Genomic DNA, 17163 nt, shown 5'->3' on the forward strand with positions numbered 1-17163 from the left:
GGAATCATCTCAGGATCCCTCACCCTGTAACCATCTACCTCCCTCTTCATTGCTTCAGCATACAACACTTTCTGTTACTCTGACAACAACCTCAACCTGCCTTTCTCTCACCGGACACCTCTGATCTCCAGCCCCATGGGCACTCCCACAACTTTCTCCACCGAAACTTCATATTCCTTCGTCTCATGCCCTCCTGCATACTTCTCATATCTAGGACTCTCCCTCCTACATACTGCTGCGAGAATCTGTGTTATGGGATTATCTCCCTGCCCTCTGACTTTCTCCTCCAATGGGTTTTGAGAAGGAGACGAGGGGAGAGAGGACGTGAGGAGTATGCAACTGAGATCTTCCCTATGGCGACGACGCTGACCAAAAACTTGGATTTGAGCAAGTGCCGACTGTCCCCACCGACCACCAAATGATTTTGAGCCAGAGATGATGAACAGTATTTTTTTTTTTACAAATAAATAGCATCAGTGCCTACATCAGTCCATCACTGAAGCTATTGTGGAATAAAATGAACTGTACCTAACTGAAAAAAACATACATTTCTGAAGGACATGTAACAATAACAGAAGGGGCTGCATACAAGTCAAATTGATCAAGAGACTGTCGTCCATCCATACTTGTTCCAAATATCATTATTACCGTTCAATGATTTTGTTTTGTCACCATCGACCATTATTCTGCAATAGTCACTGACCGCCCCCTGCTGGTCTTGTGAAGAACAGCGCCGAGTAAAGGGATGGAAGGTGGAAATGGTTTAGAATACTTTCACTGGCAGTCAAGGGCACCTTATGCTGAGGCGGCCCTGCCCATGGAGAATTTAATTTAATGACTAAATGCTGCATTCTCTTCACTAAACTACAGATGGAGTAAGTAGCTTTGCTGAACATTTATATTTCCACTTTACAAGTCCTTTATTGAAAGCTAATAAAGGCACAAAGATATATTAAGTGATGTAGAATATTAATATTGTGATCTTGCAGACATTGATTTAGCTTCGATCTAACTTCATTAAATAAGCACCATTCACCACAAATACGCCTGATTAGCCTGTTCTCTGGGCAGCCGAACGAGCAGAGCAGAGACTGTGCGTTATGTAGAGAGTCCCGCACATGCGCAGAAGCTTTGGCTCTAGCTGTTGGGAAAAGGTTTCCAGACAACTCGGATCCGCAGCCAATCCGTATAATATAATGGGCATCTGTCCTACTTCCCCCACGTGACAAGAATTAAACTACACTCGCACAAAGACTCACATTGCGGAGCTTCAGTAAAATGTGGTCTTTAACAATTGGAAAATGTATAGAATATTAGTAAACAGTCACCTGAAATTCTGCCAGACAAGCAACCTCCTGGGGGGGCTCAACTATAACGTTCCATAGCTTTGTCTCCCTTCCTCCATTCTGTGAACACTAACCTAAAATAAATGGATAAGTGAAAGCAACCATGAGTAGGTGAATGTTCACCAAACCGTTGCCTCTATTTCTTCAGTCCAGTCATTTCAGAGAAGGAAAGGGAAGGAAACAAACCAAGACCTTCGGGACAAGGCAATGGGTTAGAGGGGTTTTATGAGGGTATCACTGGAAGCGGGCATGTACACTACTCCTCTGGGGGGGCCGGCTTGGGCCTAGCCTGCTGTGCCTGCTGCTGTTGGTGGTGGTGGCAGAGCTGCTGGGAGTAAAGGTCCTCCAGGGACTTGACCGACACAGTGATTTTGGGCCGTCTTCCACTCCATGCAGATCTCGTCCACCACTGAGGCCTCCACGTTGACCGTGTGGCTGCCCAGGATAGAAAAGATGAGCAGGAACTGGGTGCTGAAGTAGTCGTTGTGGGGCTCCACCCGCTGCTCAATTTCATTGGTCTTGCTGACCAGTGGAATCTAACAGGAAATTAAATATGCTGGTGGTTACATACGTTGGCATTGTTGTATTAATGAAGCTGAACCATTGGGAGTTTTTCTATTTTTTCTTTAAATTAAGATAAAAGTTCTAAAACCATAGTAGCTAGAGACATTGTAACAGTATAGGAGTACAGCTTCAACACCTTATAACATCAGCCCATTACGGTATACTGTATATAACCATTGCAATAATCATTACTAGGGCAGGGGGTGGGATAGCTGCAGAGTCACCTAGTATTCCAGCCCACCAGTCTTGGTCTGGAGAGCGGAGCTGACGTTGAGGCAGACAGACTGAATCTTGCCGAACAATCCAGGGGTAGAGCCATGCTGCACCACGCCCTCCACCTTCAGAGGCAGCTGTTGGTTGTTCTGCACCGGGATTGGCTCGGTTGGGGTCCGAGGAGATGGGGAGAGAGAAAGCTGGAAAAGCAAAAAATTTACAATAAGTCTGGATCAATTTCAATAAATAATTTAGATGCAAAATACCACTTCTAAAAGGTAATTCCATATATGATATACATTTTACAGTGTACCAAATACCAATGCATCAAACGGCCCCTAAAGCAAGAACTGAGCTACAGTAGTGTATACCCAAAAGTATTTCCATTGCTTTAGTTAGTTCCCTTAAAATACTGGTTGACTGGAGGTTCTGGAAGAAGTACCTCTGGAAAGACAGTGCAACATTAAGCAGAGATATGACCGCGTCACATCAAATGACTGCAAACTGACTATAAGCAGGTGGCTAGTCACTGACCGTCAGGGAGGTGATGCCCTTCTGGTAAGAGCGCAGGGCCTCGGCGATGGCCGCCATAGCTACACTGTAGTCTCTGTCCTCCAGGCCGCTAAGACACAGCACGGCCTGGGAGAACTCCTTCAGACCGTTGAGCCAGAAGTAGAAATGCTCCGAGGACACATGCGTCTGCAGGCTCTGGTACAGCTTGCTGGAGAACTCATGGCAACCCTACAGAGAACAGAGAGGGCCAGACAGGTCAGAACAGACACATCAGGACAGTAGGGTGGAAATACTGCTACACTGATATCTAAGGCATCAGCATCAGTGACTAAGGCTTGAATACTAACTTGAGATCTGCGCATTGTAACTTGAGTTTTCACGGAAGTCTGCCAATGACATCAATGCATAATTTATGCAAGTGTCAAGTTAAGCATGCACATTTAGGATTCCACCCTAAATGAGGGCAACAAAGATCTTATCTATAAATACAGTATAGGTCTAGTCTTTCCTCTTTACTTTACTTACTTCACCGACAGAGGACTACAAGAGCCTCCTTAACATCACTATATTAGGTTAATTTGACAGGGACAATAATTAACATTCCTGTAAATGTCCAGATTTAATGAGTCTTGACTTCCCACAGACTAGAAACTCACCATGCGCGAGGTCTGCCAACCGATGGCCATGTTCTCCAGCTGCTGCTTGATCACCGTCTTCACCTCCGCCGACAGGGACGACTGGCTAGCCACAAACACCACAGTCGCCAGGGAAAGGTGACACATGCCAGATGTCAGTATCTAGTAGGTGATGATTGGAGAACAGCTTTGGAAACAACTTGAATAGACTTCACACACAGAATTTATCAGAGACCATTATGACATATGAGAACAAATCAGTGCTCACTCCTTAGCTTCCTATTAACCCTTTACACTCGTGGGAATTTGCCTAAAATTAAATTTTTCAATTTCAATACACTTTTATGACTCAAAGAAGAGTCTTCAACTATAAGGTGCTTTTTTGAGCTCTCCTAGCTGTGTCGTTGAGGAAAGAGAGCAAGCGCACTTGTAGTTGTTTGGAACACAACCCTGCATCCCTGCCATCACACAATTACTGTCGTTGTTTACGAATCCAAAAACGGTCCATTATAAAATCGCAATCTAGGTCAGGTAGGCATTATTTGAAAGCTTTTTATATTGCCAACATAACTAGCTAATTTCTAAAATACAATTTACAGAGTTAGGCTTTAAAAATGCAATTCAGGGAAACAGACCGGAATTTCGGTGCGCATAGAAAGGAGTCATAAGTACGTTCATGTGTGTGTGCCGCCACTAATTTTCTTCACAGTAGACAAACATAGGCTCATTCTATTGAGAACAACCCAGGGTATGACAGTATGTCATCTTGTAACTGTACATCACATATAGGCTCATTCTATTGAGAACAACCCAGAGTATGACAGTATGTCATCTTGTAACTGTACATCAAATATAGGCTCATTCTATTCAGAACAAACCAGGGTATAACAGTATGTCATCTTGTAACTGTACATCAAATATAGGCTCATTCTATTGAAAACAACCCAGGGTATGACAGTATGTCATCTTGTAACCCTCCATCAACATAGTGATCATAAATGTTGACACTGTATATTACATGAGTTTTATAATATGGAAATGTGAAGTGCATATTTGGACTCACGGGTGTTTGGCTTGCTTGTATGACATCAAAGCAGTATATATTATAATCCTCAAATTCTCATCTATTAAAATATATCAAGTCGTCTTAATTTACAACATTTCCCTCACTCAGACAACAAAACGTGCAGAAGTTGCCCAATTAGCATTTTTTTCTAATTCAATTTCAATACTACACTTTTACTTGTCCCCTTAGGGCAATAACAGTTAGTATTAGTGCTTTGTGTATCTCTCAGCAGGAGCACCTGCAGCTTGTCGGTGAAAGAGTGAATGGCCACCCGGTAGAAGTCCACCAGATCCCCCAGCATGCCCTATCCCAGCACGGGCAGCTGGGTGGCGATGGCCGCCCGGGCGTGGCATATCAGCACGTTTGAGGGGTCGCAGGCCGAGTGCAGCTGGCACAGCAGGAACGCCACAGTCGATTGGCTGAGGTGGGGGCGACTCTTCAGCAGCTGGACCAATGAGGTGAGAGCCATCTGGGGAGTGAGAGAGGGAGAGAGTAAAAAGTACACAATTACAACAAATGTGTTATAACTGTTTATTATAGATTTTATTGTAAACTATTGATAAACTAATAGCTAATCAACTACAGTTTACATGGCACTTTACACGACTACCAAGGAGGCCAAGCATCTTTTCCCCTCACTGTACAAGTACTGTATAGACACTTGGACCAGGGTGCTATCCACCTTGAGCGTGGCCTGAGTTCTGGGGCGGTCGCCCTGACTGCAGAGCACCAGCAGAGACTCCACCCCCATCACGGTGTCCTGCTCCAGATGCATCATGTCTGGGGAGGGATATCAAGACAATACCGTTAATATAGATACCACTTTCATCCCTAAATAACACAGGCCAGGCAGAAACAACCATTACAAAAAAAACATTTTCTTGGCAAAGAACAAAACACTGCAGTTAATTAAATGGACGAGTGTTACTTTATTACGGACAAGCCCTAATACTGTACTGGTATCTGTGAAGGTCTGTGAAGACCTTGGAGTGCACCAAACCCATTTTAACATGAATTAGTCCACTAATGGAAGTTTTTCTTATGTAGAACCTATTTTGGATGGCTGTGAAGTGTGAAGACCTGTGATGGTCAGGTAGCTAATTAAAGATGAGTGAGAGGACATCTCCTCCTACTACCCTATACACACACCTTTCTCTGGATAGGAAATGACGATGTTGGCGGGCACAGTGACTCCATGGGCAGAGAAGGCCAGGTTGCTGTGGTAACAGCATTCCTGCGCTAGCTTAACAAGGTCAATGAGCCGAGGAGGGGTGAAAGCATCACCTGAGGAACAGAAAGAAGGAATGTTTTGGAAAGTTTTGAACCCAATTTAAGTAATTGACTGAATGTCACAAAGCCCCAAAACAGCAGGGCTGGTAATCACAAAGAGTCTTCGAGTAGGTGTGCTGGTAAAGGATCAGTTTTGTTAGGTAATAACTCCTACTCTGTGAAGCTTTTTGAATACGTTGTTGAATATGTAGTAAATATTTTCTTTTTCATGATTTACATGAAAGTCAGTTTCAGAATAGCTACAGTATGTAAGCAAGGTAATGCATTTCAAGGAAAATACATTAACACAGTATTATGAAAACATGGATTATCCTCATAATAACCAATGAAAGATAATTCACCACTCGCTGTTGGATTATGGAGAAGGGAATTTGCAGGTATGTGTGGGACACAAGACCCCACCTGAGTGTTTTCTCTGTTCCAGAGATAGGTGGCCTTTTTAGCCAGGAGCTTCAAGTCCTGGATGGCCAGTCTCTTGACTGCATTCCTAGGGTCCTCCTTCATGTACTGGAGAAACAGCTGTAACTTCAGATAGACAGAGAGAACAGACTATACATTAAACATTATTCAAAGCCTCCTACTGATCTCACAGAAACTTAATCTAAGGAAAGGAGTTTAGATTTTCTAGCCTGGGTGGGTGCCACAGCATGTTCTCCACTTTTGCTAAGCTATGCTGTCTTGGGACTTCAAGTGCATATAATAAACAGGTCAGTTGTCACTCAAATTCTGTACTTGGACATCTGTTGGTCTGTTTCGAATTAGATGTACTCTGTCTGCTGCGGTGATAGGTGTCATGCCAAATAGCATCCAGCTGCCAAAAACTGTCTGTGTTGCGTACCAATGAGTTTCTAATATCCATTATTGTCAAGGGGAGAGACTGAGGACTTTTCTTACTAGTATCTCATTGACAGGCCGACTAGCCAAAATCTGAAACGGAGCCTGACCTCAACGCTAATCTTCACCAAACCCTAAACCTAATTTTAACCAATTTGAAAATGTTATATCTGTTTACACGTCAGCCACGCCCCTTAGTTTCCCTCCGTTGCTACAGCTACCCATTTGGTGATGTCGATGAGCGAGGAGGCGGCCAGCTGGGTGAAGGTGTGCAGGGTGACAATGACCATGGGTGTGTAGGGGTAGGAAGTGACCAGCTGCTGAAGCAGCTCCCGGCTGCTGGAGGCCAGGCTGCTGGAGGCCAGGCTGCTAGAGGCCAGGCTGCTAGAGGCCAGGCTGGCAATGTGGTGCATGTGCTGCAGAATAGGGTTTAGCGTCAGTTTCAGGTCCACCGGGGACCTGAAACCAGAGCTGTGGAGGAACAAGAGCGTAGTGAAACATAGCAATGGCCAACGGGAGATCACAAGGGGTCATGTTCAGTTGGCACGAAATGGAAGAAAACGCTCAGAAACCAGGAGGTACTATCTGAACTTGTCCAATGGAACGTTTCAACAGGGCTGTTTCAAAAACTTTGTAAATAACAAGGTTGCCAACAAACAACGCATACAAAGTTGTATAGCGGCAGAAGAATATATTGGGTAGGGAGTAGGCTATTTAATTAAGTTTTTTACTGACCACGTTTATTCTAAAAATGTCTGTCCTCACTCTGGTAGCCTATGGACAAACATTACAAATTAGCTACGTGGTGAGTTGATGCCTATTCGGCAGCTATTGAATTGATCATGCTACTTTGTATGCATTGTTTGTTGGCAACCTTGTTATTTACAACGTTTTTGGAACAGATTTCTGTTGGAACATTCCACAAATTATACCCACCCAGTCAAGAGGTCTGAATACTTTCCGAAGGCACTGAATGCAATATTTCAGAATCAATTGTCTGAATTGTGAGACTAATGATGACCATCTTGCAAATCTGAAACACAGCTACTGTGTGGAATGTGGACTAAACCACCATCATAATAATCAAGCTCTAATGGAAAGACAAAGAGAGCAGCATGCCATGATACCTGAGCATGATTGCTCTGGTCACAGGGTCGTTGCTGTGGGCCGAGGTAAAGTCAAATTCAGGTTGGATAGTCAACGGATATTTGTCTGTAGTTTTCCATACGTCCACCAACAGCAGTTACGGACCGTCAACATAGTGACAAATGTAATTTTTCAAATGTCAATAGCTCTTTAAGCATTACTCCTAAAACGTTGAAAACTGGTTGTAGCTAACCCGATGGCATAGACACACACATTGCACACACTTATTTTGTCGGTTTTACATCTCACACCATTTTAAATTATTTATTTAAATTTCTGAAATTCAATAGCGTCTTGTTCATGTGACCCATACACCTCAAACATGGTTCATAGTGTACACTCTGTGGGCCAACACATTGCACACCCTTTTGTTTGTCCATTTGCATATCATGAGATTTTATGAGAATTTTTAAAAGATTCAAATTTCAATAGCTCCTTAGTCTTATGACCTACAACCCTCAAACTACTTTCAGAAAATCCACTGAGTAGCCTTATATGTAGCACAACCTTTTGTTTGTCCATTTTAATCTCACACGTTTTAACATTCATTTTTAATGTTTCGAATTTCAATAGCTTGTGTGACCTACCTACAACCCTCAAACTATTGTCAGAATATCCCCTGACAAGCCTTATATATTGCACACCCTTTTGTTTGTCCATTTTAATCTCGTGCAATTTTACATACATTTTTCAAACTTTCTCATTTCAATAGCTCCTTGGTCATGTGACCTACTGACCCCAAACAAGGTTCAGAACGTCCACTTCTATGTTGCACACCCTTTTGTTTGTCCATTTTCATCTCACAAGATTTTACATTAATTGCCTGCTCTGCTCCCCTGAAGGACAGTGTCACTCACACACCTATTCACTTGGGCCTTCTCCCTGGGGCCTTCCTGTACTCCAGGCAGGCCCCATTGACCTGGTGACCTCTGACTCCAGGCCTCTACTTCCAGACCGACTGCTCTATCCCTGGGCCTGAGAGCGTATACTCCCTGGAACTACAGACCTACTCTCCCTACCCGGTCAACACCCCTCTTACTGGGCATCACCCATCACCAAGTCTCAGCCATCTCTATAACCTTGCCCACCAGCGGAACTGGGGCATCCACACTTAAGCACCCCTCCCCGGACTGGGAGTGTCTGAATGTAGCTAGCTAGTTTTAGTTTGTTTATCACTGTGACGAATAGCAAACAAGCTAGCTTGTCATTTTAATTGTAGTAGCTAGTTTAGTAAGCTAGTTGCTTGATGACTGGTTAACTGTACACACCTTTGTCCAACTCCATGAAAGCTGAATTTGTATCAAATTATTGTTCCCCATAAACAGCCTCTGACAAGAATGGACGTGCAGTTAAAAGCGACATTGCTTATATTTTAGATTTCACGTGAAATAACTTTATATTCTCTTCAACCGTATCAATTTAGCATGTTTCATTCCGCACAAAGGTAGAAAGTGACGTAATACAGGAAGTGTCAGCTTTCCAACCAATCAGCGAGTGTGATGTAGGTTTCGCGGGGGATTCGTGTTATATTTATGTTACTTAACAACAACAAAATATATATATATATATATATATGTGTATGTTTCTTCAGGTCGCGCGAATGGGGAGCCACGAACTGATGACCACCGCACAGAAATCCATCTAAAAAAATCGAAATATTAGAAAAATCGTCTAGCTTCAGAAATGCTTTTTCGCTCCATTGTCGACAGAGGAGTCCGTAGACGGAGGTGCAATGGTAACAATGTCAACTTATAGTGATCCAGACAGTATTCCGTCTGGTTTGACTCTTATTAACGTTAACTAGCTATAACTTTAGTTAGCCTAAGTAAGCTAGCCGTCCACTTCAGCGTTGTTGGCTACTAGGCTGGCCATTGTGTGTCGACTATAGCTAGATCAATCTACTCAGTAGATTGTTGACTCGTTCAATTTAAAACAAACAATAATATCCTGATCATGTTACTATCTTATTTATACTCGATGGCATATTTTCATTTAATAGATGTGTCTTGTTAATTGTTGTTGTGGGAAGTACTGGTAGCTAGCTCTATAACTAATGACTAACGTGCATAAGCCAAGGACCTACTCAGGCCGGACGGGGTTTAGGGTGGCTTTCCATACAGTATTACACTGCATGTTCCTGAGTGGCTATTTGTTTATTTCCCAACAGACCTCAACCCAAAATACAATTTGTCCTCTCTGCTGGACTGCTACCAGTGTACCCGTCATGATGAACACATCACATACGGGAATTCGGGGGTCGCCTTCGCTACAGGTAATACAATAAATATTGTACTCAGTCTTTGAGGGGCGACAACCATTAATCACTGTCCTGATTTCGTTATTTATTTATTTTATTTATTTATTTTTACTGCTTATTTTCCTGTCGATTTCAGCCCCGGGGCTGCAGGGCGTCCTTGCAGTGGCCAGTGAGGAGGGAGTCCTGAGGCTGTACAACACAGAGAACCGACAGAGTCCACTGCTGAAAGGTATGTTATGCCTGAGTGACAGAATCACACCACCAACAGAGTAACTCTAGTACCTTGTTTATTCGGCTCAGACAACAGATTGTATGATCATGATGCTCCCTTATGATGCAGACCTCCTAGGAAGGTTGTGAGGCACATCACTAGTTGTGTGACTAGCCAATAGTTGTCGCAGCTGTCTGAATCACCAGTCTAGCTTGTTTTGTTGTTGGACCATGAAATATCATCAGAGGCCAGTTGAGGTACAAACTTAATGTATTCTATTCCACAGAATGGTTGGCACATGATAATGCTATCTGTGACCTTGCTTGGGTGCCAGGGGAGGCTAGCTTGGTGAGTAGAAGTTTTTCCTGGTTGTTTTAGACAGTGATCAGACTAGTATTTTTTTTAATAGACATTTTGCAGGATACATGATAAAATAATGTTTGTATTTTCACCATCAGGTGACCGCGTCAGGTGATCAGATGGCCAAGCTGTGGGATGTGACATCAGGGGAGCTCCTTGGTAGCTTCAAGGGGCACCAGTGCAGCCTCAAGTCTGTTGCATTCACACAGCAGGAGAAAGGTACATTTCTAATCAATTCAATATAACTTTATTGCCCCAGAGTGGCAGCGCATGATACATTGTAGACATTCTTCCTGAATGCAGAGACACTGCTTGCTCCATCGAGTGTATGGTCTTTCAGACTGTACATGTGTACAGCCATGCCACAAATATTTGTTATTTGATTAGTCGTAGGCATCATCACTGACCAGCTTCACAGCTCAGCTACTGAAAACAAAGCTCTTCTTAAACGACTGCTGCAGAGTTTCTGTTTTACCCCAGGAGACCCCATGCTTTTTAGGCCAAATACACACTTAGTTTTTTGTGTCCGGACACTTCTTCATGAGTAACCATGGTAACCGTCCACTCTGGCTTCTCTCTTCTCCCACAGCTGTGTTCTGTACTGGGGGCCGAGATGGGAATATTATGGTCTGGGACACAAGGTGCAGCAAAAAAGGTAAGGCCAGATATAAAAGTGATTCCGATATTCTTTAGTGTAAACAATGTTTGAGTTTTTCAGTGAGTAATCTTGAAACCCCGAACTAAAATCTTGGGTTATTGCATCAGATGCTTGATTAAGTTCCGCTGGGACACGTGTTAGAAAATATACTATAACGTGGAGCGATAGCAGGCCGGTAGCTCCACTCCCCTCTCTCTGCAAGTTGGCCAAATGTCCCCTTTACGAAATTTGAAAAGAGGCGTACACCTGTCCAAATGATCAGTTACAAAAAAAATAATCAAAAAATCAAAGTACCTTGTTAGTCATCGCTTCCTACAGTTTGTTGGCAGACGCTACTATACCAGTTATGTTATGTAGTCTGTCCAAAAGAGATTATTCGGTGAGTAATGGAGTTTGTTTTTCCCTCAGATGGCTTCTACAGGCAGGTAAAGCAGATCAGTGGAGCTCACAATAAGATGGACAGAAACACACCCTCTAAGACAAAGAAGAAACGCCCCGGCACACGCGGCATGGACCCCTCTGTGGTGAGTGGTAATACCCTAATACCCTTAACTGACTCGGTGTCAGCTTTGTTTTTAATGTTGAATAGGGGACTGGGATAACTGATTGTCTCCATCTCTCTTGTAGGACTCCCAGCAGAGTGTCACGGTGGTTCTGTTCCAGGATGAACACACACTCATCTCCTCAGGTGCTGTTGATGGGTAAGAATAATCTAATAACACAGGACCATATTCATTGAGACACACCGTAACATAATGTTTTACAACGGGAAACTAAAGTAAGCATTTCGTATTAGACAAATTCAGATGGTACCACCCTGTTTCCTTGCTTTTTTTGACTGTCGTAAGGATGTATGTGACGCCTGCATCATGCAGAATGATTCTGACATGAATTGTGACGTATTTATCCTCCTAAACAGGATAATCAAGATGTGGGACCTCCGGAAAAACTACACAGCGTACCACCATGACCCCATCCCACTCCAGGCGTACCCGTACCCAGGGACTAGCACACGGAAGCTAGGTGGGTTTTCCCAAACATGGCTATGGCCCAATTTGAATTCTTCAAAATTGCATCTTCCCTATGTTGAATTAGGCTAATAATTTGTCAGATCTCACTGGATTGGTAAAAGCTCTTTGGTGTCTGGAACTCCTACTTTCACCTAGCCAACAGTATCAGATCAGTGATTACTTCAAGGAATGAAGGAAACATTTTACAAGTATTCAAATAGGGCCTAGGTTGAGACAATTTTGGGGGTTTCCCAGTGTAGAACCTAGCCTATGTTGTTTGTGTGACAGGTTACTCAGGGCTGGTGTTGGACTCCACTGGCTCCAACCTGTTCTCCAACTGCACTGACAACAACATCTACATGTTCAATGTCAGCGGGCTGAAAACCACTCCAGGTAAACAAATGCTCCATAAAAAGCTCATTCTATGTCATTCTGTTTCTATGGCTACATCCATCAGAAGCATGTCTGCATTCAGCCCATGACTTTGTTTTATAGCAAGTTAGTTACCACCCATTCACATTCAGCTCCAGCACGCCATTGTTTCAATCTGCCAGTACCACTTTTTACCACCAGATGGGACTGCACACTACTTCTGTTCAGTTGAGGCTATTTGATGTATGGGAAGCTGTCTGTCAGTTTGGCAAAAAGGCCATACTTTGGGAAGATTAATTTTCTTAAATAGCTAGTTGTACAGCATGGGGTTGCCAACCTTTTCAAAATGGTGTGTGTAATTCCCCTTTTATTCCGGATGTGGCTGTTTTAATTGCACATTTAGCAAATGTGCTGTCTAATGTGCTGGTCTAGCGATGGTTCTGTACTGCTCATTTCATGGCAAAGTTAGAAAAGAATAGATAATGATATACCTCTGCCAGGTAAGCCTACTTTTCAGTTAACATTTTAATTGAGAAGATTTTGGGGATAGTATTTCTGTCAACCCACAAGATGGTTGTCACATCCACTGGCTGGCTACGCATGGAGTGCAAGACAAACGAGCGCACCACATAGACAGACGGGGACAATACTACTGGAAATTAATTATTGTGTTTGGCTTTTTAAACCAATATTGACAAAGTAAGTGTGGGATAATGTCAATGTTGCGTTGATTAGATATTAGCTGGGAGCTAATGGTGTCTGATATTTGTGAGATTTATTTATGACAGTTTGTGATGGAACACCTGAAAATTGCATGTACTTTCAGAATTGTTTGCTGACCATCGACCTGTTGGAGACCCCTGTTGTACAGCATGACCACTGTTGTACAGCATGACCCCTGTTGTACAGCATGACCCCTGTTGTACAGCATGACCACTGTTGTACAGCCACATAATGAATTTGGCTACTGTCATTCATGTGCCTGACACGTATCATAATAAATCGACCTTTACAATAGCCCAGAGGTTGTTGAATGGCTGAGTGGGTACCTCCGTGTACAAGAGACTGTCTGACTGAAAGATGAGAAATAACTCTGTGTTGTTAATGAGTCATCAAAGTCTGGGTTGTGTTCATTGGGACATGCAACAGAAAACAATTCAGGTTGCAATGGAAAGAGAAAATTAGCTGTTCTTATTGGACAAGTCCAGGTAGTCCCTCCCTGTTTTACTCAATTCCCCTTTGGTGCTTAATGAACTGATTGTTTGTGTGTATGTATTGATATTTAGTTCTGTCCTTGATGTTCTTGTCTATTAATGTTCTGTATTATTTCATGTTTTGTGCAGACCCCAGCTGCTGCTTTTGCAACAGCTAATAAGGAATCCTAATAAATACCAAATACGGCCCTGGTATTGTTTGCAACCACTATTCCTTAGGAATTAGCCAAGAATGTGGCCCAGGGGGCTTTGGCCTACCATGTGACCAGTCTCTTGACCAATCAAGAAGTAATATATGGAGAGCCTCTTCAGGATCCTATTTGTTGACCACTTTGTGTATTCGCACTGTGTACTCTGAACAACTGAAATGTTGTTCTGGTGGTTTCAATGTCTAGTTCTGTGCAGGTTATTCCTGATGTTCATGTCTTTCTATTGCAGTGGCAGTCTTCGGTGGTCACCTCAACTCCTCGTTTTACGTGAAGTCCACTGTTAGCCCCGACAACCAGTTCCTGGCTAGTGGCTCAAGTGACCATCATGCGTACATCTGGAAGGTGAGCTGCCATTTTGATTAGACCAATCCAGTGAAAACCTTTGAAAGGCAGACTGATAGACGATGGCTGACAAATCAACATGCTTTGACTATTCTATCCATGCATTTATTAGTGTCTTACCAACTTATATTCCGATTTCAGATCTCCGACCCAAAACACCCTCCCATGATGCTTCAGGGCCACAGCCAGCAAGTGACCTCCATAGCATGGTGCCCCACAGATTTCACAAAGGTGAGATCTAAGATTTTGTCAATGTTTCAGATTAGTTTGAGAACACTCATCCTACAGCAGCCAGGAAAGATACCCTTTAAGCTGCCTTTATATCTGTTCTGTGTCCCTGAAGAAAATGTTTTGTTTGATCTGCTCATTCTAAATATTATTATTTTGCCATAAAACAGAATTGTGGTAGTTGAAGTGGTCTGGAGGTGCAGGTACAGGTTGGTAACCTGGGTAGACCAGACTAAAAGCTGTGTTCACCATTGAAACAATGATGAGTGCAGCATTCAGTCTGGTTTAACCAGGCTAGGAGAAGTGCAGGTTGGGGCCCTGTGTAATCTCATGTTCTGTCTTGGCAGATTGCTTCCTGCTCTGATGACAACACCATACGGATCTGGCGTCTGGACCGGGGTACAGATGGAGCAAAGTCTTCTGTTGGAGAGGCCAATCTGGTGGGCTGGGCTTGTCCTAAACCTGCCACCACCATGCCCAGTCCAAGTGAGTACCACTACTGCTGCTATCTATCAGTAGAGAGGGGGTCCATTAAATGTTTTACATTCCAGTCAATTAAAGAATTGGATAGTACATGGTTCATCATTACTAAAATGGCAGTATCTAAAATTCCATATCCATTATGGATATGGAGGATGGTTACATCCTCAAATGCTTTTACTGGTCTGTATAGCCTGTATATTTCCAAGCATAACAAATATGACTATCTCCAATGATTCTTGAACAAGCTGAGCTCTTGATTGAAACTAAAACTCTGTTTCTCTCTCAGTGCCTTTGAACCAGGCGGAGTGCACCCCAGCCAAGAGTCCCTGGCCAAGGCATCTGGGGGCCCTGGCCTCCCCCCAGCCTGCTGCCTGTGCCCCCAGAGGAGCAGACCTGCCTCTCGCCTCAAGCACCACCGCCGCCTCCCCCCTTCAGGCCCAGGGCTCCAGGGCCACCCTCATACGTCAGAAAACGCCCTCCATCAGCAACTGGTTTGCCTGGACTCCCGGGGAACAGATCACCCCTCCTCTCCGCAAGGTGCTTAGCCCCTGTCCCATCCCTACCCTTTCCTCGGAGAGGACGGCCAAGCGCCGGCTGGAGAATGGTGACAGTGGGGCGGCAGGGGGCTGTGAAGGTTCAGGGGAGTGTGACTGCATCACAGGGCTCTACCCCGCAGCCAAGAGGAGCCGGGGACTAGCAGGAGTGTGCTGCCCTAGCCAGGAGCCACCTCATGCGGCCACAGAGAGGAGCGAGGCCTGGGGAAAAGCAGACCTCCAGGTGGAAGACCAGAGGCCTGTCCCAGCCACACAGGCTGACAAGGAGAAGAGCTCTCCAAAAGGGGCAGACTGGTTGTCAGCAATGAGCCAGAAGCTGAGGAAAGGTGTGGGAAAACCCAGCAGCACTCCCAGAAGCACCAGTACCCCCAAGAGGCAAGATGGCAGGATACCAACCTCACCAGTATACACAAGATCCTAAAATTACAAGTTGACCAGAAATGTATGAAGTCTATTGATGTTCTTAACAGGATTTGCGCCATCTCTTGGACGTGTTTTTCATAATGTGATAACACATGGTGTTCAAAATGTAGAAAAAACATTGATGTCTCTTACTGCATAACCAGGAACCTGTTATCATTTACCTTTCTGCTGTTCCCTCCTTCTCCCAGGCAATGTCCTCTCCCTCCTGGGCAATGCGCTCACTGAAATCCATGAAGAAAATATCTTCCTAGTTCCAGCGAAGGACTTGGGAGTGATCAGCTTGGAATGAAATGGTTTTCTCCGTGCTGATTCAGAGACAATATTTATATTGGTAAAAAAATATATATTTCCTATATTTGTATTTTAATTTGGATCACTGTTCAACATAGAGAAATCTTTTTAAAGATATGAGGGTTGATTCTTAACCTTAATATACCCAATATTGCACCCATTTGAGAATCCTTACAATGAGTTGTCCACTCAACATAGAAGACAAACTTACAAGAGATTCCTGTTCTCACGTTTTTATTTTGTACATTAACTTTTGTATACAATGATCCGCTTCCCCTCCACCAATCCTAACCTTAACCATTAAATGTGTCTCGGGGCAATTTCACCCTACACCATTCATGTCTGCACAAGTTTGAATTCCAGTCTTGGTTCCCCATTCTGAATAATTAGCTGTGTCACTACCATATCACACTATAAGTCATGAGTATTCACAAAGGCCATGAGACTAAAATTACCATTAGTAAAGTCTGTCAGATTTCCCTACAAAATATTTAGATGATAATGCAGCAAGCAAGTCCCTAGACATGACAATACTTATAAAAGTACATTTAAAAAAAGTACATTAACTTTGGGTGAGTTAGTAGTGTTGTTAGTACTACATTATAACAGTTCACAGCCCATGCAATGCTGTTCAAAGGTTTCTGACACTGGTCTCCAACCTGTTTTTCCAGTATACTTTCCACTTCTGTTGTTGTAACTTGACATGTGTTTGCACTGTGTTAATCCTGTCTTCACATAGACACATTTTTACTGAAAGGAGACTAAGAATGCATGATAGATTGTAGTCCTATCAACCTGCAACATTCTTTTGTGTCTGTCTGAAACATGGATGTCTGGTGTCTGAGCTAGTGCCTCCATCATGAGAACATTTTCTTCTCTCTGCATGTGATCACATGTGCAAAGGTTAGCATGCTACTAGTGCTGGGGGCTTACATTCAGAGGAT

The 17163-nt window shown here is 43.5% G+C and overlaps 2 protein-coding genes across 4 annotated transcripts; one reads left to right on the forward strand and one right to left on the reverse strand.

Annotated features, from left to right (window-relative positions):
- Positions 1-889: 889 nt before the first annotated feature.
- ints7 (integrator complex subunit 7) lies at positions 890-7596 on the reverse strand. Its single transcript, XM_042322691.1, is given in 12 exon segments — positions 890-1723; positions 1725-1882; positions 2135-2323; positions 2514-2612; positions 2658-2864; positions 3293-3410; positions 4568-4806; positions 5020-5117; positions 5487-5621; positions 5930-6152; positions 6683-6932; positions 7589-7596. Coding segments are annotated over 12 exon segments (1845 nt in total). The 3' UTR covers positions 890-1602.
- A 1506-nt stretch (positions 7597-9102) lies between these two features.
- On the forward strand, positions 9103-16555 carry dtl (denticleless E3 ubiquitin protein ligase homolog (Drosophila)). Of its 3 annotated transcripts, none has more exons than XM_024419712.2 (15): positions 9103-9342; positions 9775-9879; positions 10001-10093; positions 10362-10423; positions 10534-10654; positions 11025-11090; positions 11502-11617; positions 11721-11794; positions 12013-12116; positions 12392-12496; positions 14128-14240; positions 14382-14471; positions 14816-14954; positions 15238-15947; positions 16117-16555. In XM_024419712.2, the coding sequence occupies exons 1-14, from the start codon at positions 9291-9293 to the stop codon at positions 15924-15926; spliced, it is 1929 nt and encodes a 642-aa protein (XP_024275480.1). In that variant the 5' UTR covers positions 9103-9290; the 3' UTR covers positions 15927-15947; positions 16117-16555. The 3 variants fall into 3 exon arrangements, with proteins under 3 accessions (XP_024275480.1, XP_024275479.1, XP_024275481.1); XM_024419711.2 differs by having other exon boundaries at positions 15238-15908; XM_024419713.2 differs by having other exon boundaries at positions 15238-15880.
- Positions 16556-17163: the final 608 nt, after the last annotated feature.

The sequence above is a fragment of the Oncorhynchus tshawytscha genome, linkage group LG05 (genome assembly GCF_018296145.1).
Source record: "Oncorhynchus tshawytscha isolate Ot180627B linkage group LG05, Otsh_v2.0, whole genome shotgun sequence".
NCBI classification, from domain to species: Eukaryota; Metazoa; Chordata; class Actinopteri; order Salmoniformes; family Salmonidae; genus Oncorhynchus; species Oncorhynchus tshawytscha.

Bases quoted from the DNA above. Each gene is read 5' to 3' on its own strand.
- dtl (XM_024419711.2), top strand. From the start codon at position 9,291: ATGCTTTTTCGCTCCATTGTCGACAGAGGAGTCCGTAGACGGAGGTGC. The intron at 10,655-11,024 runs GTACATTTCTAA...CTTCTCCCACAG, and splicing joins ATTCACACAGCAGGAGAAAG to CTGTGTTCTGTACTGGGGGC. The intron at 12,497-14,127 runs GTAAACAAATGC...TTTCTATTGCAG, and splicing joins CGGGCTGAAAACCACTCCAG to TGGCAGTCTTCGGTGGTCAC.